The sequence below is a fragment of the Ochlerotatus camptorhynchus genome, unplaced genomic scaffold (genome assembly GCF_037179485.1).
Source record: "Ochlerotatus camptorhynchus isolate MF236.1 unplaced genomic scaffold, CSIRO-AGI_Acam_v1.1 ptg000539l, whole genome shotgun sequence".
NCBI classification, from domain to species: domain Eukaryota; kingdom Metazoa; phylum Arthropoda; class Insecta; order Diptera; family Culicidae; genus Ochlerotatus; species Ochlerotatus camptorhynchus.
Genome location: NW_027041022.1, coordinates 222,501 through 245,164, shown reverse-complemented (window position 1 = coordinate 245,164; position 22,664 = coordinate 222,501). Strand labels below are relative to the sequence as shown.

Here is a 22,664-nt window from a genome sequence, read left to right as displayed (position 1 = left end):
AGGCAACTAGAATTCCTGTTAAACACAGTAAACAGCCCCTTTGGCACTACGAAGGTTAAAAAAAAAACCTTTTCGTCGCTCGCGACAAACTTTCCTAACAAAGTATCACGCATGAACAGAGCTTGTTTGCGGATATTTGCAGCAGCTGTCAAATTTCAACTTAAAATCGAACCAGAGAACCAAGATTTTCCGACTTCACACAAAGTATATGGTTATGACATTTGTGTCATACACAGCACGTCAATCATGTCGAAAATCTCATGTTATTTTATGGCCACAAAAATAAACAAATGACATGATTGAGGATGCACTCTCTTGGATGTAATATTAAAATTTATTTTATGCTTATTAGTGTTACGCGGTGGCTGTTCAATGTGTAAATGGCGTCCTTTTGACGTAGGACTACGTCTTTGATTTCTATATGGGTGTACACTTTGTGAAAACCGAAAATGGAACATGTAACAAATTAAGAAAGATTTTGAACGTTAATAACTGAGCTGCCCCTGGTCCAATTTCAATAATTTTATCACCAATCGATCAGAAATATAGATACGCATCGATAACAATGTTCCGAATGTTGATTTTCAACAAGAAACTATTGAAAAACTGGTAAATGTCCAGCATTGTTCAAAAGCGTCGAATTAACTAACAAATCCACCAATTACCTACATGCATATGCTGCTTCCCCAGCACAGTCGTCAGAGAGTAGTAAGTAGACGAAACATGTCGAAGTGGCATTCGCCTCCAATCCTCCGGCGCGTGCGACTAGGGAGGATGGAATTGCGTAATATTTTGCACACTCATCGCCATAGGGTAGAGCGCTACTTCGTCGTAATCGCCCATTTCCGTTCTATTGATCAGAAAAGATCAATATTATGAATGATCTCACCGTGCACAAATTAATAATAGGTATGTGCCGATGCGTTAGTTCATTAGCTGCAACATAAACCCTATTAGAGCGCATTGTATGAATATTTACGCTCATTGTTCTCAAAACAAAAGAAGCGCTCCAAGCGAATCCCTTTTTTCTACGTTTATCCGTAGGACGAAGAAAATCTAATGGCGTTTCAATGCGTTTGGACGGAATTGAAACTCGTAGGACGAATTTAGAATCAAGAACCAGTATTAGATTTTCAGCAATATCTCAATAATTTGTGACTCTTTATCAAATCCAATGGTACGTATGGAAAGGTGAATAAATTTAGAAGTTATATTTGACAGAAATATTCTCCTTTTCAATTAAACTCGTTCAGAAAAGAGAGATAAAGCGTGGGTTGTGCTTAGTACGACGGAAATTAGATCAAAAACCCTATTCAGAACCAAACGCAAATTCTTCGAGATAACCACCATCCGTCGTCTGGCTCGCCGTGGCGGTGTCTGACGGATCTCCGGTCTGATTTACGAGTTGTGCTGAAGGTGTTCCTGAAAAATGAGATCCGTGATGCTGTCACACGGTGAATGAGAACAACCCAAATTTGAGTTTAGTTCACTCATAATCGCCAAAAGTGCAGGAACTCAGCGATGAGTAAAATTTGTCTCATGTTTTCCCAGGTTTTTCCAGGGAAAAATTCCCGAATTTGAGAAAAGTAAAGATTGGATTCACTCTGTCTATTGGTACTAGTCCAAGACTGAATAAAATTTTCGTCAATTTCCTCATTTTCTGGCAGATTTTTCAGGTTTTCCACAGGAAACCATGATTCAAATTTACTCATCGCTGAGTTCCTGCACTTTTGGCGATTATAAGTGAACTAAACACAAATTTGGGTCGTTCTCATTCGCCGTGTACGCAAAAGGAAAAGAGCCAGTGTCGCTACTTGATAGCAAACTACTAATAATGGAAGGAGTCTTTGTAGCTTTTATACCACTTGGTTGCACATCATTCTGCTTTAACCTGAAAAGATATAAAAGAGCGCTGCTGTATGGCATTAGTTCATTTTCGCTTCGGACGGCGTGGTGAACAGCAATAGCAGCAGTAGGAAGGTGGTGGCTAGTCCACTCCTTCACACCTAACAAGCAACAATTGACTGGTCGTGACAAAGGAGGAAGAGGTCTGGTAAAGGAGGCACCAAGCGTCATCGCAAAGTTCTTCGAGATAACCGCCATCGGTCGTCTGGCTCGCCGTGATGGTGTCAAACGTATCTCCGGTCTGATCTACGAGGTGTGCTGAAGTTGTTCCTTGAAAATGAGGTCCGTGATGGTGTCACCTACACTAAACACGCGAAGCGTAAGTGGCCATGGATGTCCTCTTCAATAAAACGGCCCTTTTCAGGGCCATCAAGCTTACATCAGTAAAGAGTTGGAATAGAATTTATCTGTGCTTGTTTGTCCATATTCAGAACCACAAGCCCCCACAAAATGCTATCCAGAGTTGTAATCTTGTAACCAAACTTGGAAGCAGGGGTGCAAGTGATTTTGATTGATTATCCTAATCAACTTTCTTTGGTACGCTTACAATTCAAAAACGGAAAGAGTTGAGATAATAGATAATTGATCAATTAAAAGAACTTAATGCTCTTCACATTTATTCCGTCCACTAGCGGTCGTACGTCAAGTTCCGTTCGTGCCCCTAGGCACAGACCCTTCTACTTTTTTCATAAGTTCCGCGTAAACGACGGATTGATTGGTTGAGCTGATGAGCCGCGGTTCCTCAAATATGAACCGTGGGTCATCAACTTGCTTTAGTGAATCGGGTCTTTAGAACAGCTCGGGATCGCCCATCTCTACAAAGAACCAAAGAATGTTTCTAATCCACATATCTTGGACGGTTGTCTTGGTTCCAATTTTTTTTTTTTTTTAATTCAGCAGCTTGAAATTGTTGTCCTCTGCTGTCCGAAGAAGTTGTCTCCACTCTACTCGATCCATGGCCACACTTCGCCAGCCTCGTAGTCTGCGAAGGGTCCGCATGTCGCCTTCTACTCGATCGATCAACCTTGCCCGCTGCACGCCTCTTCTTCTTGTTCCTGTTGGGTCGTATTCTAGAACCATTTTCACTGGGTCGTCGTGCAGCATTCTTACGACGTGCCCAGCCTACCGTAGTCGCCCAATTTTTGGACCGCCCAATGTGGACGATGGATGGTTCTCCCAGCAGCTGGTGCAATTCGTGGTTCATTCGCCTCCTCCACGTTCCGTCATCCATCTGCACTCCACCGTAGATGGTACGCAACACCTTCCGTTCGAAAACACCAAGGGCGCGTTGGCTAATGAGGCTAACATTGTCTTCCCTAGAACCTCTTCCTTTCATGTATTTTGTCTTTGATGCGTTAATGGCAAGTCCAATGCGCCTAGCTTCAGCCTTCAGTCTGATGTACGTTTCCGCCATCGTCTCAAAGTTCCGTGCTATAATGTCAATGTCATCGGCGAAGCCAAGAAGCTGGATGGACTTCCTGAAGATCGTACTACTCGTGTAGGGAGTAGGGATAGTCTTCTGATCACATCTTCTAACGCGATGTTGAATAGTAGACATGTAAGTCTATCACCTTGCCGTAACCCCCTTCGAGATTCAAAGGGACTCGAGAGTGTCCCCGATACTCGAACAACGCACATCACTCGATCAATCGTCGCCTTGACCAATCGCGTCAGTTCATCCGGAAATCCGTACATCTGCCATAGCTGATCTCGATCGATTGTGTCGTATGCGGATTTGAAATCGATGAACAAATGATGCTGAATCGTGAAAATTTGGTCCGTGGTAGCGGGGGAAGAAGGTACTTCGAACTACCATACCCCGAGAGGCTGCAAAGTTCACGCATCGTTGGCCGTTGTCGTTCGATACGGCATACAGGCTGTTTGGCCCGATTGTCGGTCTATACATTGCTTCCCATCCTACCTGAGTGTTCATGTCACCGATGACGATTTTGACGTCCCGTTGCGAACAGCCGTCGTACACCTGCTCCAGCTGCGCATAGAACGCATCTTTCTCGTCGTCGGGTCTCCTTTTGTGTGGGCAGTGCACGTTGATGATGCTGTAGTTGAAGAAACGGCCCTTAATCCTCAACTTGCACATTCCCACGTTGATCGGCTGCCACGCGTTGGTGCATCTTACCCAGCACTACAAAGCCGGTTCCCAGCTCTTTGGTGGTGCCACACCTCTGGTAGAAAGTAGCCGCTCGATGCCCGCTTTTCCATACCTTTTGTCCCGTCCAGCAAAGTTCCTCCAGTGCTACGACTTTGAAGTTGCGTGGTTTAAGTTCGTCATAGATTAACCTATCGCAGCCCGGGAAGCCGAGCGATTTGCAGTTCCATGCGATTTGCAGCGAGTTTTCAATCGTAGTCCTTATTTCGATTGTTCCGATCCGTATTTCTTTCTTCAGTATTTGCAACTTTATGTTTTTTTCCAGGGCGGCTTGTTGGGCCTGCCCCAACCCCCTGTCTCGCCGGGGGACCATCGTGCACAGCTCTGTTTAGAGTCCCACGCAGGCACTAGGACGGTGATCAGCCGCTCCTAACATGGAGAACAGACGCCGTTTTGAGCCGCACCTCCATGGTGAACAGACGCTCGGGTTTGGTGAAGCATTTCTTCTAACACCGCACTATGGTTACTGCGCCAGTGTTCGCGTCGCACCTCTTCACTTTGCTATTGCTGGACTGGCAACATTGCCCAAGCTACACCACCCAGCTGTGTCCATGTTTCTGCTGGTAGTCTTTTGTTATCATATGACTCGGGGAGGCGTGAAGTAGGAACTTGCTACGACCAGGGGTAGGTACTCCGCTTCTTCCAGGTTGTCAACTCACCATTTTGTAGCCTGAATTAGCTGAACGTATTGGGAACTCATTGATTTTTGTATAACAAGTGTAACATTTATGAATTCACTTCATGAATCATTTACATCATGCAATTTGATGAAATGAGTAAATTGTATAAATATGAATTCTCTGCAAATAAATAACAAACTTAAAACAAAACTAAACAAATGGAAAGCGTACTTGTAACAATGTTCTTGAAGACCCTCCACCGAAATTGTTCCTGAAGCTCATTAGACTCTCATCTAAAAACTACAAGACATTCATTCGGTGCATTCTGGATTTGTTCTTGAAAGCTTCTGGGCCTGTTCTAAAGCAAATAAACTGAATGCGTAGAGACCGTTCATAAAAGCAGACCATATGCTACGGATGGAATATTTGATTCCGGGTCTAGTCATGCAACTTTTCAGGTTGGAAATTTTCTCGTTTCACGTGGGCATATTTTGAGAGCAGGCATATGTTCCAATCAGGCAAATGCATAAAATAATGCTCATAATTTGACCATAACTCAGCAAAGCCTAGAAGATAGATTACGCATACCTCCATCGAACTCCCAAGCTACTGGCACACTTCCGCTTCTGGCAGCTTGCCAACTATTTCCCATGAACGAGATCCGTGCTAAATTCAAGCCATAATCACAAACTACCGCAAACTGTGTGTAGCCAACAGCAGCACTGTTGTCCATAATTGGAACGAATTTTAGAAAGCTTCCCTTCTTCCTAACAAGCTGAACATCCAGCTACCGATAGCAATAAGAGGCGGATGCCGTTCGTCCCAAACATTGTTGCCAACTCAAATAACACCGTTATTCATGATGCTGCTACTGCCGCTGCTGTTGCTGGAGCGAAAACCAACGATAAAAATTAAGCGAAATTAACACCGAAAACAAAACGAAATAATTGCTCCTGTCAGGAAATTAGCGCTTTATCGTTTGTTGTTGTTTTTTTTTGCGACATCCATTATTTCAAGGTTTTCAAAATGAACCATAATAAAAGTATAAATTTTCCGACAGGCGACAAGTTTGTCCTCCATTTGCCGTTCAATTACGTTTGGTGGCATGGCGGACGGCGGAAGGTGTTGAAAGCGAATCTTGAGCACGAAATAATTGAATTAAGCAATCAACAAAACCCCAACGAAACGATGTCCTGCCCTAGGAACTTAACAAAGAACCGATGGAGTTTGCACGCTTCTAGCATAAAGAGTGCCAATCGAGAAAGAGCAAAGAGTCAAACTCAAGGAAATATTGCGAAAACGAAGGGTGGTTGGAGGTTGAATTGAGGTAACTGTCATAAACATCACTTTTTAATTTAAGAAAACCCAGCAGCAGTATCATCCTTTGTTTTTGGTCTATTGGCTCCAGGGCGAATGAAACAATTCAAGTGAGAATTTTGCTGCTGGAAAAATAGAAAAACCACACGTCGGATTGGATTCCAGAATCCTTACTTCCTAAAAACACACACTCTCTACTACACCTCTTCATTCACAAAAGTTCCCCAATGCCAGTTCTCTAAATCATGACTTGCAAAGAAAGTAAATTAAATTCAAGAAAAAAACCTCCCAACCAAACGATAGAAGATTCTCATCACCATATTTCACGAGACAAAATATCTGACTGGAAAAGTTTGCCAATTAAAATGGGATTGATTTTCTTTCAGCTCACGCCGACGCCGCATCATCATCGCTCTTGTTTTTTTCCCCTTCGCATATCAAAACATAACGAAACAAAATAAACGATCATCTTGAGTTTGGTAAACTTGAAGAATTTCGTCAATCCGGGCCAGGATTGAGGACATGCCGTAGGCAGGCGACAGTAACGGTTTAATCGAATAACTTTTCCACACAAGTTTATGGTCCCGAACGGGTGGATTTTTTTTTCAACACCGTGGACCTGAATTGGCACTTTGACAGGAAGCAGATGACGGCAGGTCGGCGATAAGATTGAATAAGTCGTAAAAAGTGTAAGCATATTTTGCACCCTTAATTTCTGGCCTACATTTGTTCCTTGATCACACTTCCCCTGTTCGGTCAAAATTGGATCGATAGGAATTATGAAATAACCCGGAATCGACTATCGGCTTCATGCTGCGCAGTTACTATTTGCCTTATCATCAGGAGATGGAAAACAGGGGCTTTACTGTAAGGAACTCTAAGCCACGTGGTCCGACAGAGAGCGGCAGAGAGAGAGAGATGGCAGAGATGACGTTAACGGGAAATTACGTCAGTAAAATCGAGCATAGTCAGGGTGTTTTAATTTAAATGCAAATTTTCCTTGTCGCCGATTTTACGGCGTGTTTGGAGGCGCATGTGGTGCATGCACGAGATATCTTGTCCTTTGGGCTGATCCTTGCGGATAGATTGGAAACTGAAAGCACATCTTGTCAGTGATGGTGGTGGTGGAGCAGAGCAGAATATTGCTACGTGGATTATGGCGCACTTTTGGAGCTGTGCGGTTTCTCTTTCAATTTGTGCAGTTAATTAGTTTTTTGATTCTACAAGTTTTAAATTATGCGCAGTGGTTGTGACGGGATTATCGAGCTCAAATGTATTTGCAATCAAAAATTGACATATAGGGGCTGTTTATACTTGGATTTGACGCTCTTAAATATATGAGTTTTCGCCTGCGCTCAAATTAGACTTCTATGAAGCATTTCCATAGTTATTAATTGAGAGCTTTCTGCGCTAACGAATGCATGAATTTGTATTGGAATGATGTATGAGAGATGATTTTTGTATATTTAAAAAGTTTGAGATCTTAAGAATTATACAGGCCTAAAATATTCACAGGACTTTGTTTACGTGTAGATCTTTTGAATACATTCTGAATAACTTCCCTTTTAGGGAAAATATCTTCAAGGGCTTAAAGAAATTTTGTAGATGTTCAGGGAACAAAACATAAATTATAGGATATTCTTATAACTTAAGTCCTTGAAGATTTCCTCAACTTCTACGACGAAGCTCCTTGAGCTTCTTCCAAGTTCCATATTTATTGTCCAAGGTTCTTTCAAAATTTCGAATTTTCGGAAAAAAAAACCTCATCATCTCTACGCATATTTCTGAATATCTGGGAAGATCCCTGAAAGGGAAGGAAGTTCGTTGAGCTTTTTATAAGTAAGATCTCTAAAAAACTACTACACAGCACCCTAAACTGAAACGAAGATCCCTGAAGTTCTTTTTTTCCTTGATTTGTTTTCCGTCGATCATGCTTTCCGAACCTAGTTCAAATGCTACCGATGCCAGGGAGGCAGCTTCCACACCTGGCCCCTACTTATCGACCCATGGACCGCGGACCAACAGCTTTACTTTCAAAAATGTTATGCCTCAGAAAATCCCGGTGGCACCAACTGTGATTGAAGTCAGACCCTGTGGATTGCGAGGCAATTACCACTACACCACCGGCACCGCTATCCCTGATATTCTTAGAATTGTTTGGATCTTTTAAAACATGTTTTGCTTCGTTATACGATGCACTTTTAAGTTTATCGATGATTTTCCGCGAAGTTCCACAAAGATTTCTGAACATGTTCGGAATTCCCTAAACTATTCCTATGATGATGATGATGGTCCCACCTCTTACCCCTACAAAGGTTTGAGCTGGACGAGTTATCTTTAAGATAATTAAATATAAACATTTTTAACCAGGTTTGCAAACAAAATCGAGCTGGTTACAATTACAGATATAAATGTCCTGTATAATATGTTATAGGCATCAACCAAAAACATTCAAAGGTGTAACTAGTTATCAAAAGTCCAAGTATAGTCCTCGACAATACTTCCATTTACACGTGACCTGGGATTTACACGTTTAAGCTTCCGCAGTGCCAGGACTATATCCAAGGAAACGACTTCCAACTAATCCTTTACTAATTCAAGGCTTTTGCCACAATTTCCACGTATTAGTCATTTATACCTGTATTCCGCGCGCGAGGCTCAAACCATTGTAGACTACTCAAAGCTATTTTTACTATTACTATTACAAAATCAAAAAACTAAAAATCCATCATCACCATCGAGGCAAACAATGTAGTTTTTTGTATATGCTACACAAATTACTAAAATGTCTTGATGACAGTCTCCATACAAAATAATCCGTTAGTGATAACTTTGTCAAGATACATGATTTATCCATTCATAAAAATTTAACTGCTCAATAAACAGCTTTTACATGTGAAATGCAGCGTCTCTTGAATTCTGTAAGTGTAGTTGCACGCTTGATGTGTCTAGGCATCGAATTGAAAACATTTATACCTTTGAAAAATAATGAATTTTGTGAAGCATTATTCAAAAGATGTGGTGTTCTTACTTCATCCGCGTTTCTAGTGTTATATCTATGAAAATCACTTCCTCTTTCAATCCAATCACACAAATATCGAGGCAGCAAACCGTTAACTACTTTAAAAATGAACACCATAGTCAAAAACACAATTCTTTGCTTCACTGACAGCCATTGCAAAGCGTCCAGCATAAAAGTTGAGGAAGTGAATCTATTACATCTTAAAATCAAACGCATTACTTTATTCTGCAAACGCTGTAATCTCGATATTTGTGTTTCATTGGCCAAAAATAAAATGGAAGGGCAAAAGTATAAATGAGGGGAGATGATTGATTTGTATAAGTGTATTTTACTACCAATAGTTTAATCGTTTTTCAAGCGACATAGGATTCCATACTTCTTGGCAATTTTCTTGATGACATTGTCAATATGAGAATTGAACTTGAGTTTGTCATCAATAATCACGCCAAGATATTTAATTTCCTGAACGCGATCAATAGTCTCATCATCAATAACAACAGAGACATCATCATCTACACGATTCCGCGAAATTACCATGAATTTAGTTTTACTTATATTCAATTTCAATTGTTTATACTTCAACCATCTACTAAGAGAACGCAAATCTTCATTCAAGCGTGAAACGGCTTCTTCTAAATCTTTAGCTGCAATGAATAACACAGTATCGTCAGCAAAAAGATTAATATCACAAAACCGTAAAACTCGTCGCATGTCATTAATATACATAATAAATAAAAGGGGCCCTAATACACTTCCCTGAGGCACTCCAAGGTCATTGTTAACGGGACAAGATACAAAATCATTAAAAACAGTCCTTTATGTTCTGTCAGATAAATAGCTTTCAAACCATTTGCCGTCCTAATCCATTAAACTTAAACAAAGTGCCCTGAAATTTAAAGAGGATCCCCTAGCCGCGCCGGTGGTGTAGTGGTAAGCGTGATTACCTCTCACCCCAGCTTGCGTTCAATCTGAGGCATAACATCTCTGATCATGTAAGGGAAGTAAAGTCGTTGGTCCCCGGTTCATGAGTTGATGGGTCGATAGGTAGGGTCCAGGTGTGGGAGCTGCCTCCCTGGCGTCGGTAGCATTGGTGCTCAGCACGGAAAACAAGATCGACGAAAAACAAATCAAGGAGAAAAAAAGATTTTGTAAATAAAAAAATTGATATCTCTAATACAGATTGTAAGCATAAATTCATCGAATACAAATGTTAACAAAAGGCAACTAAATTAGATCACGTCATAATTCTATATGCTGTAACTTATGCAACTTTTGCTGAACATCTACAAAACTCCCTTTACAAGTGTTCCTCAACTTCTACGAAATTCTATGAATTTATTCCAAATTCTATATTCATTTCATCTCTCGTAATCCTACGAAGGTCTCTGAACATCTTTGCACTTCTGGAATGATACCTATCACCTACAAATATTCTTGAACATCTGGAAAATTCCTTGAAATTTAACGAAGCTCTTAAAACCTCCCAGAAGTTCATGGAGTTTTTTTTAAGTAAGATCTGCTCCCTGAACTGAAACGAGCATTCCTTAAGTTTTTAGAAGTTTATTGAACTATTTTTAGATCTTCTACAAAATTCCCTGAACTTTTTTAAAGTTCCTTGCACTTATTTGAAGTTTTACGCAGCTCCTGAAAATGTTACTGCACTTCTACGATTCTTGTTAATTTTCCACGAAGTTTCACGTACGAAATTTCTTGAATTTTAACGTAATTTCCACAACTATTCCATGTCCATGAAGCTTCAAAAAATGCTCTGAAATTATTTAGTGGTTCCCGATCAATAATGAGCTTCCCTTAAAATAAAATAATATTCCCCTAACTTCTACGAAGCTCCTCAAACTAAAATAAATGTTCCACATTTAAGCAGTTTTCAGAACTTTTTCAAGTTGCTTGTTTCCCAGATTTTTTCTGAAGGTCTATGAAGTTGTCAGAATTTCTACTAAGTTTCTTCAATTTCTACGATGTTCCCTGAACGTCTAAGAAGTCCTTGAAGTTTTACGAAGTTCCTAGAAGTTGGAGGAAATACCCTGGGCTCATGGCCAATTTGTAGAGCCTGAAGACGTCTTATTATGCCTTCGTTTAAATATCGGTATCATATAATTTCTCAAAACTGATTCTTCTAGTCCAGAATATAAGAAAAGTAGTCAACTTATAGGAGTTTAAAAAAGTCGTTGTTTGTGGTCAAATTTTATTAATCGCGAACTTGAAAAAAAACGGAGGGGGGCTAGATAATGCTGGAGGGGGCCTGGCTCTCTTGGCACCCCCATTAGCTACGCCGAATTTAACCTTGCATTTTGGTACTGAGGGACCTCTTGCTTCAACTATACTGCCGTTATACGCATAAGAGTCCCACGGTGCATAAGGGTTACATAGAACATGGGACAGTTAGTTATGCGTATAACGACAGTATATAAGTAGTCAGAGATTCAGGAGCATAATTAATTTCATCTTTGGTTTGCAGAGGGATTTTAGGATTAAAGCTATATTCCATAAATGTTCGATATTTGTCCCAATCAGCTGGATGATAATTGAAAGCAGAGCTGTTGGGATTAGACATTATTTCTTGGGATATTACAACAGTTACGAGAAGGTGATCCGATCCGAACTCAGCATGGTAACCAATTTAATACAAAGTTGACATGACATGACATGACATGACAAGACCAATTCAATAGTTGAAGGGATTTCCTGCCGAAGAAAAGCATGTTGAACTGTTTGGATATTGAATAGTGTAATAACCTGCAGAACAATCATCAAACAGAATATTACCATTGGAATTGCTTTGAGCATTATTCCATGAGCGGTATTTTGCATTTGAATCGCCAATTAAGAATTTAGACCTATGATGGGTGTGTTTCTGATGGTCACCCTTGAGAAAACTATTTTGCTGTCCTGCGCATTGGAATGACAAATAGGCAGCTATAAACTTAAATTGTCCAAATTTCGTTTCGACGGAAACTCCAAAAGTTTCAAAAACTTTGGTTTCTAACGAAGAAAGAATTTGATGATACGTCTATGAACAACGACCACCGGCTCCATCAAGACGATCATGAACTCTCAAAAAGTTAAATAGGTCGTCCTTATTATTTAAAGAGATTGAGCATTCCAATTCAAAATATTTAATCCACTACTAAATTTCAAAGTCATTCCGCTATTTTTCGCGAATTTAACTCCAGTTTGAATAGCATCAAACATTGAGTTAGTTGTCAGCATATCAGTAATCATGCCGATTTATGATTTCTGTAAAAAAAATCCATTGTAGGAGCAGTAATGCTACCTCTAAATTATCAAAATTTCCGTTAGAATTATGATGGCTGGAATTTTGATTTCTACCCCGTGTAATAGCAGCATAGGTAGCTACATTTACACGCTGAACATTGTTAGTAGCGGGAGAAGCAGGTATAGATGATGAATTTGAATCAGAGGGTACGAATGTAGAATTTGTTCCGCATTGACCGTTGTTAACAGCAGTACCTGGTCGGGAACGTGAAACGTTTCCTACTGGTCGCTTAGATCGAGGTTGTAGGATCGCTTTGTGAGTCTTAAATTCGATTGTGATTTGTGATATTCACCACAATTTGAACATTTAAATTTTTTAGGATCTTCCTTCACAGGACAGTTGTCCTTTGCGTGAGAGGAATCACCACAATTCATGCTAAATGCTGGCTTGTATCAATTTTCGGTCCCGTGACCCCATCCCTGGCTCTAAAGGCATTGGGTGCGGTTTTCCCACTTCACTCGGACATGGAGCATAAGGCCTTTAGCTCTTCTCTTTGAATCCGTCTAAGCTTTCAACGGCATTCACCCCGACGGCAAGTTTGAAGTGAAAACTTGAATTTAAAAAAAGTTCAAAAGTTCAAAAGTTCTACGCGAAGAGCATGGAAATCGGTAGTGGCTACCTCAATAGGGGGAATCTTTTCTTTATTGGCATTAAGCCGGGAATGTTTAATAAAAGTTTGGCTGTATGATGGATCATTCTCATCATCCGTAAGCATATCAAATTGATTGCTCAAATAAATTTCATCACAAGGGCGATCAAGAGATTGCCCTTTTCTTTTGCGTTAAGGTGCCATGGCGGAAGAACCAAGTTTCTTCAAATCGACTTCCAAACAGATTACTATATGAATCTGAAGGATCGAAGAGGAATTTTCCAAGTCGATGTCCGAGTAGGAATTTATTCTGGTAGGTTACATACAAGGATCGAATTTTGTAGGTAATATTGAGCACTGAAAAGTGCTATTTAAATGTGTTGTAGCTATGACTAGCAGCAACACTTCCTTCAGCAAAATACAAATAGATCCGCGCGTCAAGAGAGCATGATGCGGACTAGACTGATTTTTTTTCTAAATTTAATTTAACTCAATTTAATATTTTTTTTTTTTCCTTCGGTTTGTTTTTTCCTTCGATCTTGTTTTCCGTGCTGAGCACCAATGCTACCGACGTGCCAGGAAAGCAGCTCCCACACCTGGACCCTACCTATCGACCCATCAACTCATGAACCGGGGACCAACGGCTTTACTTCCCATCCGAAGGAAGGCGTGATCAGAGATGTTATGCCTCAGAACATCCCGGCGGCGCCGACTGGTATTGAACCCAGGCCTGCTGGGGTGAGAGGTAATCACGCTTACCACTACACCACCGGCGCCGTTTATGTCTATCAATTGCCGTGATTCAATAACTACTTACTTTTCAGGGCACTTTTCGGTATGTAAGCACCTCTCGTTAAGGTAGTTAATCATGAGCATTTTCGATTAGACCCCCTATACCAATTGAACTTATTCTACATACTCTTTTGGAGTTGCTTATTGACCTATACGAAGTAAAGCTTAAGAAATGTCTCCCCTATGTTCTCGTTTTTGTATGTATGTATGTGTGAGTATGTGTGTGTGTGTGAGGGTTGTATGTATGTGGGAGGGATGGGGACATGTTCGCGTAGGTATGTACATATGTTATAGAGTTAATTTCTGAGTCTAATCCAGTTTTTAGCAAGGTGTGTTCATTTCGCCCAAGGGTGTAACCCGGTTTACAAAGAAGTTTTCAAATTGTTTTTACAGACTTAAATTCACTATTTTATTGCTGAAAACGATTGGAGTGTATAGTATATGGATATTATTTGAGGTTTGACTATTTATCTCCAACAATTTTACACGGGTACGGGTATTTTACACTCATAAAATGTATTTTCCCTTAAGGTGTTCATTATGCCCCTAATTCCCCTAGTTCTGCTTTGTTTGACAGAATAATTTCTTCTGATTGAAATTTGCATTGAAAACATGAAAAATACTTCTTACATATTATTACATCAAAAGGTTTTTAAAAAGTAATTTTACATCGAGACATCTGTAACCTTAACAAGAAGACACGTGAAAGCACTGGACAGACCTTCCAAGACAACCTTTAACACACGTTCAGTTTTGGTGTCGTAAGTAAAAAAAATGTGTGTTGCTTCTCAGTTAGATACTTGAGGTCTTCTCTTTAAATCCGTCCAAGGTTTCAGCCAATGCACGGCATTCACCCCGACGGCCAATTTGAAGTGAAAACTTAAATTTCACGAAGTTCAGAAACTCCGTGCGAAGAGCATGGAAATCGGTAGTGGCTACCACAATAGGGGGAACCTTTTCCTTTTTGGCATCAAGCCGGGAATGTTTAATAAAATGTTGGCTGGATGATGGAACATTCTCATCATCCGTAAGCATATCAAAATGATTGCTCAAATTAATTTCATCAAAAGGGTTATGAAGAGGTTACCCTTCTGTTTTGCTTTAAAGTGCCATGGCGGCAAGACCAAGTTTCTTCAAGCCGACTTCCAAACAGATTGCTTGGAATGTTAATGGAACTTGGACTGCAAGTTCGTTTTAATTTGAATACAATATCCTGGTCTAAACTAAACATATCTAGTGCCCCAGACTACATTGATCATATCCACTTCCGAGAGAGTACCCAGTTTCAAACTAGAGCCAAAACCTATCGTGTGACGATTAAAACTACATGAGAGCTGTAAAATAAGCTCATTGCTTGTCACATTAAGAACTCAAGACCACATTGGCCAACACCTAGAGATGTTTCAGATATCACCTGGGAAGTTTCACGAACTTTGAAGGTTAGATCTCACGATTGGTAGATAAAATTCAGCTTTTTTTCACTATTCTAGTCAGGCAGGACCAAGTTTCTTCAAATCGACTTCCAAACAGATTGTTTGGAGTGTTAATGAAACTTGTACTGCAAGTTCGTTTTAATTTGAAAACAATAATTGGGTAATTCGTAATTTGTCTGCGGATGGAATTTTAACTCCTGAATTTGGCGTGGGAATCATGGTTGCTAACCACTAGGCCGCGGCCGTCCTCTTTACCCGCTGTGTTTTACTATTATCCACCCTGCAATCTACAGAGCTATTATAACGTTAATCTGAATATAAAATAAATTCTTCTACCAAATCGAGTCAATCTGTCGAACGTCTTTCAAAGTCAGGTAAGGATTGATCGAATGAACAAGTATTCACTATTGCTGTAATGAAAACTACTCCAAAAAAAACTTTCAAGAAGCTATCCATGCAAAAATGCATTTGATTTCAAAATGTTCAATTCTATTGCTTCTTAATGAAAATTCACACACCGACTGCTGGTTCTCCCGTCCATGGTGAATGTAAATTTAATGAGCTGTTTGCACAGTAAAGAAAGAACATCAACAGAAGGAAATACGATTCCTTCCCTCTCTAAACTGCTGGCACCCAACCTTGTTCAAAGTTTCAAAGAATGAAAAGCAAAGAAGCTCTACCTGTCCTTCCCTGTACCGAAGCGGACTCGGGTTATGCATAACAGAGTGCAATTCGCATTCCACATTATGTCGGTTCTCGTCTCGACCCTGAAGGCACATAAAAACCGTTCACCGGTGGCAAACCCTTCACAGGCTAACCGAACAAACTGGAAATGAGAAATGGTGAGTCCTGACAAAAAAGGAGTGCCTGTAAAAATTAATTTCACACTTGACATCCACGGAATTAGTCATCCACGCCGGACAGAACTAGCACACCGCTAAACTTATAACCACCACTATAACCATCATCGTCATCATGGGCACGGCAGACGGACATCGAGACAAACAAGCCGATTGTGGGTTTCCGTTTTTCATATTTCTTTATTCGCATTGAAGGAAAACCACCCAATGAATGAATTATCATCATAATGGAGAGCCCCGAGTTCCTTCACCATTATCCACCATCGTTACGCCATCGGGCCTTCTGGTTTCATTTTCTTCCATATAACCTAGTTACAATTTGGATGAAAAGTCGAAGCGTGAAATGGAATCAATTTGCCCAGCTGATCCTCCTTCGCCTTCGGAGCCTGGAATGGCGGAGGAAAAGGACCGCCGGTGCTTTATCCGTCTGCTTCTTGGAAGTGCAAATCGATCGATTTATTATAATTTTTGACGGCTTCATTCGGAGAAGTGTTCCATAATCCGATTGATGTTTGGTTTTTTTTTTGGCAGTGAGTTTGCTTTGAATGATTTTTATGGAAATTTTTGAGCAGTCAATCTTTTTCGACTGAGTATGCTAATTCAACCTTTACGAGGCGCATTGAAATGATCTGATGAAGTGTTTCTACGAAATTTTCAATTCTGGAAAAAGATCTTCGTTCGCCACATAATTACATTTGATGGATTTGTAGATTAGTCTATCTGAAATAGTGCCTCTAGCTTCATCGTCCACTCGTCACTCCATGAAATTAACGGATTCCTTGCTACCCTTGCTACGGCATCGCTTATTACGTTCAACCTTTGCAGTTCCTTTCAGTACAGAAGATTAAGGAAAAGAGTGCCGTGTAAAATCCAACGAACGGGTTGCTCCACTTCCGGGGTAGAGCTGAAGCTGAAACTCAAAAGGAAGGAACGCGGACTCATACGCGTGTGAAAGGTGAAAGTTATTCAATCAAAACAGCAGAAGTAGCGGCAGAAAAGCTTTCAGAAGAGCGAAGATTGCAACAGACCGTGAACTACACCTTCAAGGTTCTTATTTCCTTCGGTACTGATGATGGCAGTTACTCCCGCTCATGGCGAGTCCGTCCCATAGCACAAATCAGCATGCCGAGAAAAACGCGATTAAAGTTTGCTTCTTACCATTGCTTCTTATGTAATTGGACAACCTGGTTGGATATTTTTCCAAACTATGGGTGATAAGCTACTATTGAAAAAATCAGCTTTGGCAAAAACGCAAATGGGACCGACTTGCGATGAGCGGCAGAGTAGGTACTGGAGGTCTCGTTTGAAGAACGTGATCCAGTTTCTTTTCTTTTTTTTCGCTAAATTCTACTCACAACCAGCACAAAGGGGTTGCAGAAGGAAATGAAATTCAAAACTCTGGCACTGACACGAGCGTTGATCCGAAGTGATAGTATCATCTATCCGCGGCATCACACAAGCGCGTGAAAACGATAACTGATGGCATATCGTAGCTTTCGCAGTTTGTCGATTTTTGCGCCTCCGGGGGGCCGATTTCGAAGGATGACGATGCCGACAATGCCAAAGACGACGACGACGACGACGTCAGATTAAAGGCAATGAAAAGTATTTCTTTCCTATTACCGCTCTTCTCGTCCATGTCAATCAATCTTGACGGAGGGAGTGTCGCTCGAACGTTTTGCTCTAAAGCACGAATTTGTCTTTGGGAACTGATCTGTACATTTTTCTTCCAAAGAAGAACTCCCACCCACCCTATTCCTTGATGGAGATGGATCGATGACATGGGGTGCAATGGAATGGAGAAAGGGGTTCACGTCATGTCCCAGGCACCATTGCATGCCAATTGGTTCCATCTTTTATTTGGCTTAACATAAACCAGCTGCGTGTGAGATAACGAACCCATCTGATATCTAGTCAATCGGGGTATAAAGGAATTCACGCAACCGACACCACGATTACGGCGTAGGCGATGGATGGCTGAAACCGGGTGAAAAATGAGCTTTAAGATTTATCTTCTGCTTGTGGTGAAACGCTGGGAAGGCCCTACGAGGAAGTTATTGAATTTCAGGGAAAAAGTACTGAACTTTGATTTCGAATTTTGACGTAGAATAAGAATTGAGCCAAAAAGTCCCAAATTTGCATTTGATTAGCATAGTTAAATCAATATCTCTGGCTTTTCGAAAGCGAATTACCATAACTCAACAGTCTCGTCATGAGCTTCTTCATCTTCTAGGCGATTTAGGCTACTGTAGCGAACGTTTAGCCAGTTCTCAACTTATTGTTCTAAATGAGCAGTTTTAGATCAAATAGGAAAAAAAAACAACATTGATTTTTTGACTCGAGCGTCTCCAATTTGCTTGAAACTTTGCACAATTTTTTGATACTGACAATAATTCACATTTTTTAAAGTGACATCTACGAAATTTTTTTAGAAAAAATTAAGACTTTCTTGGAAAAATCCACACGATAATTTTAATCTGATAATGTTGTGAAAAGATCAAAACAAGTGACAAAACAAACATTCCTATGCAAACCAAAGATGAAATTAATTATGCCCTTGATTATCTGCCTACTTCTATAGTTGAAGCAAGTGCCTGCCTCAGTACCAAAATGCGAGGTTAAATTCGATTCAATTATAATAGACGACGATCTCCAGCTCTTGATCCATCTGAAAAATGTCCGTAGGAGGCAATATCAAAGAACACGCGAACCTGCCATGAAAGTTATCAGGCGCGATTTGCAAAAACAAATTAAAAAGCTATTCTCTGCCCTGAGGAACAAAACTTTTGAAAATAATGTTTCGAAATTAGACCCAAGTTCAAAACCCTTTTAGAAGCTCACAAAAATTTTGAAAAAACCTCAAAAGCCCATTACAGCGGTGGTAAAATTTTGATCACAAGTTTGGAAAAAGCTCAGAAAATTCAAGCAATTAGAGTGATCCCATAATTTCAGTTTGGGTCTTACTAGTCCTATTGAGAATCAGGTAGCTCAGGATTATCTGAATATTTTCTTTCGGGAATATATTTTTGATGATTCCTGTGGACTGATTTGAACGAATTAAGATCTACAACTAAAAAAAAAATATATTAACGATCCAGGTGATGATGAAATTTGCTATATCCTTATCTAAAAACTCCCAGAGAGTGCCTAGTCTTTCTAGATAACATTTTTTAACAGATGTTTTCATTTGGCATACTTTCCTGATAAATGTAAAAATGTAAAAGTTAGCATTAACATTAGCAACAAATTCGTAGGTGGTACAAGCCCTAGACCAATTTGTGTGAGTAATGCCACCTCCGTCCGTTAACGCATTGACCGAAATATGGGATTGATCTCGGCCTCTTAGATGGAAGTAGCAGCATCTCCAATAATCGAGAACTATCCTGGCCACGTCCTTGCAACTGCTGGGGATGGGAAGGATTTTTAGTTGGACACTTCTTTAAGAGAGATGCAGAGAACTGTACGACCTGTCATAAGTGTCACAGTAGCTTGGAGGTTTCTTAGTCGGGAGGGTAAGGCCATACGTTCGGTAAACGCTGCTGGCAGATTAACGATAGCATTGGTTATGTTACATTTATGTGTCAAAATAAAGTAAATGTGTATGTGCGTGTGTGTGTGTGTGTGTGTGTGTGTGTGTGTGTGTGTGTGTGTGTGGGTGTGTGTGTGTGTGTGTGTGTGTGTGTGTGTGTGTGTGTGTGTGTGTGTGTGTGTGTGTGTGTGTGTGTGTTTTTTTTTTTTTTTTTTTTTTTTTTTTTTTTCTTTTTTTTTTTTGGCAAGGAGGAAACCTTCAAAAAGGCCATCGTGCCACCGCTTGACGACTGGGCGCACAGTCGCGGTGACACGGTGTGTGGGATTCTTACCGCACTAAAACCTCCTTAGACGCCTTGCCCTTTTTCCTCCGGAACCACTTGTCGTATTACTTCGGAGGGGGCCGTGCATTACGCACCTCACTTTACCTCAGCTAATTGGCGCTTCCAGTTCGCTGATCGTCTCTCTAATTTGTGAGCCATTTAGCTCCCAGCGTCACGTTCTACTCGGTTATCCCTGGTTGTGGATACAGCCTACTCTGACGGAGAGTTCTCCCGGCTTCGGCTTTCAGTTCGCACTTGTGTGAGCACGTTACTACTTTCTAGTTGGTCTTCCCGCCATTTTCGCTGCAGCGCTGACATGATCTGCGTTACTGCTCTGCTGACGGTGTTAAAGGTGCCCTCCTCTCGACACATTTCTTCGACGATATTCTCCGTGCTAAGGGCGAGCATATCCTCTCGCACATCATCAAATCTAGGACATTCGAAGACCACGTGCTCTAGTGATTCTTCCACATTCCCACACTCCGGACAGAAGGGTGACGTTGTGTGTCCGAACCGATGCAGGTACTTCCTGAAGCAGCCATGACCAGACAGGAACTGCGTCAAGTGGAAGTTGACTTCTCCATGCTTCCTGTTCACCCAGGTCGAAAGAGTCGGTATTAGCCTGTGTGTCCATCTACCGTTCTCTGCTGCATCCCACTCCTGCTGCCACTTAGCCATCGACTCCGTTCTCACCATTTTTCGTACTCCTCTGGTTTCTCTCGTCATATAGCACTCGTAGTCCTCCGCCAAGGTGATGCCGATTGGGATCATACCGGCGATAACGCATACTGCCTCCATCGAAATGGTTCTGTACGCACTCACGACTCGCATGGCCATGAGCCGGAACGTACTGCTCAATTTCCTTTGGTTCTGCTTCGTTTTCAGCGCTTCAATCCAGGCTGGACCTCCGTACCTTAGTATTGATGAGGACACACTAGCCAGAAGACGTCTCTTGCTGCTGCTTGGACCAGAATTGTTCGGCATGATTCTGGCTATTGCGTTGATAACCTTCGTCGCCTTCTCGCAAGCATATTCGATGTGGCTATTAAAGTTTAGCCGGTCGTCGATCATCACTCCCAGATACTTTAGCATGCGCTTCGAAGCAATGGTGTGCTCTCCAACGGTAATTTCTGCCCGCTGCATTGCTTTGCAGTTACTGACCAACATCACTTCTGTTTTGTGGTGGGCTATCTGCAGCTTCGCTCCTTGCATCCAGTTACCAATCGTATCTATCGCCTCGGCCGCCAACATTTCCACTTCTTCCAGCGTCTCACCGGTTACCGTCAAGACGACATCGTCCGCAAAGCCAACGATCTCAACTCCTTTGGGCAGCTTGAGCGTCAGCACGCCATTGTACATTCCGTTCCACAGCGTGGGACCTAGAATGGAGCCTTGGGGAACCCCCGCCGTGATTCTAAGCGATTTCTACCCCGTGTCTGTCACGTAGACCAGGACCCGGTTCTGGAAGTAACTACTTAGAATCCTGCAGAGGTAGTCTGGAACCCTCATTCTATGGAGCGCCTTGGCGATGGCCTCCCAGCTGGCGCTATTGAATGCATTCTTCACATCAATCGTAATCACGGCGCAGTATCGATTTCCTCTCCGCTTCTGTTTGGAAGCTTTCTCGGCTCTGTCAATCACTGTCCGAATTGCATCCACCGTCGATCTTCCTTTCCGGAATCCAAACTGTCTCTCCGACAATCCGTGTTCACTCTCCGTGCATTTCGTCAGCCTGTTGAGGATGATCCTCTCCAATAGCTTTCCTACAGTATCCAGCAAGCATATTGGCCTATACGATGCAGGATCCCCCGGCGGTTTTCCGGGCTTCGGCAACAGCACAAGCTTTTGTACCTTCCACCTATCAGGGAACTGACCCTCGTCCAGACATTTCTGCAGCACCATCCTGAACATGTCCGGGAACGTCTGGATCGCCGCCTTCAACGCCACGTTGGGAATTCCATCCGGGCCGGGAGCTTTATTCGCTTTCAACCCTTTCGCTGCTGCTATGAGTTCCTCGTTGGAGACTTGTTCAACGTTGTCTTCATCTACCTCGCCATATGGTGTAGGTGGCCAGTTCGTTGGGTCATGCTGTGGGAAATGTCCCTCCACGATGACTTTCAGCTTGTTGTGACACATTTCAACCGGCATCGTTGGGCCTCTGATCTTCGCCATCGCAACTCGGTATGCGTTGCCCCAGGGGTTGGCATCGGCATCGCGGCACAACTCCTTGAAACTATTTGACTTGCTCAGCTTTATCTTTCGTTTCAGTGCAGCCCTGGCCTCTCGGAACACCACCCTGCGCTCCTCTCTGTCTGCTTCTGTTCTTGCTCTCTGAGCACGCCTTCTGGCTAGAAGACAAGTAGCACGGAGGGTGCTAATTTCCTCGTTCCACCAGTAGGCTGGACGCCGCCTGTTCGTTGGCTCCAGTTTTCTCGGCATAGTTGTGTCACATGCCCTTGCTAATAATTCGGTCAACTCATTCGCGCTTAGGCCCGGGACGCTGTTGTCTACCCTTAGAGCTTCGATGAAGAGATCCTTATTGAATGCCTTCGTCTTCCACTTCCGCTCGCTTACTTTCGTCCTCCGCATTTCCACCGGTGTTCGTTCGCCGATACTGTACCGGATCGCCTGATGGTCACTATGGGTGTACTCCTCGCACACTGTCCAGTTCATATTTTAGCGACGTACTGCAGAAAGTAACGTCGATAATGGATTCCCTACCATCTTTGCGGAAGGTGCTGATGGTTCCTTCGTTGGCCAGACTGACGTTCAACTTTGCCAGAGCTTCCAGCAGGCTATACCCTCTTGCGTTG

General features: G+C 41.9%; 2 protein-coding genes across 4 annotated transcripts in view; one reads left to right on the top strand and one right to left on the bottom strand.

The window, feature by feature from the left end:
* LOC135713133 (potassium voltage-gated channel protein Shaw-like) overlaps positions 1–22,664 on the top strand; it is a 221,958-nt gene that overhangs the window by 20,505 nt on the left and 178,789 nt on the right. The window lies entirely within an intron of this gene.
* LOC135713148 (uncharacterized) overlaps positions 2,695–22,664 on the bottom strand; it is a 27,540-nt gene continuing 7,570 nt past the window's right edge. Inside the window, exon 2 of the mRNA XM_065236263.1 lies at positions 2,695–2,720. Coding sequence (XP_065092335.1) covers positions 2,695–2,720 — 26 coding nt within the window. The remainder of the gene's footprint in view (positions 2,721–22,664) is intronic.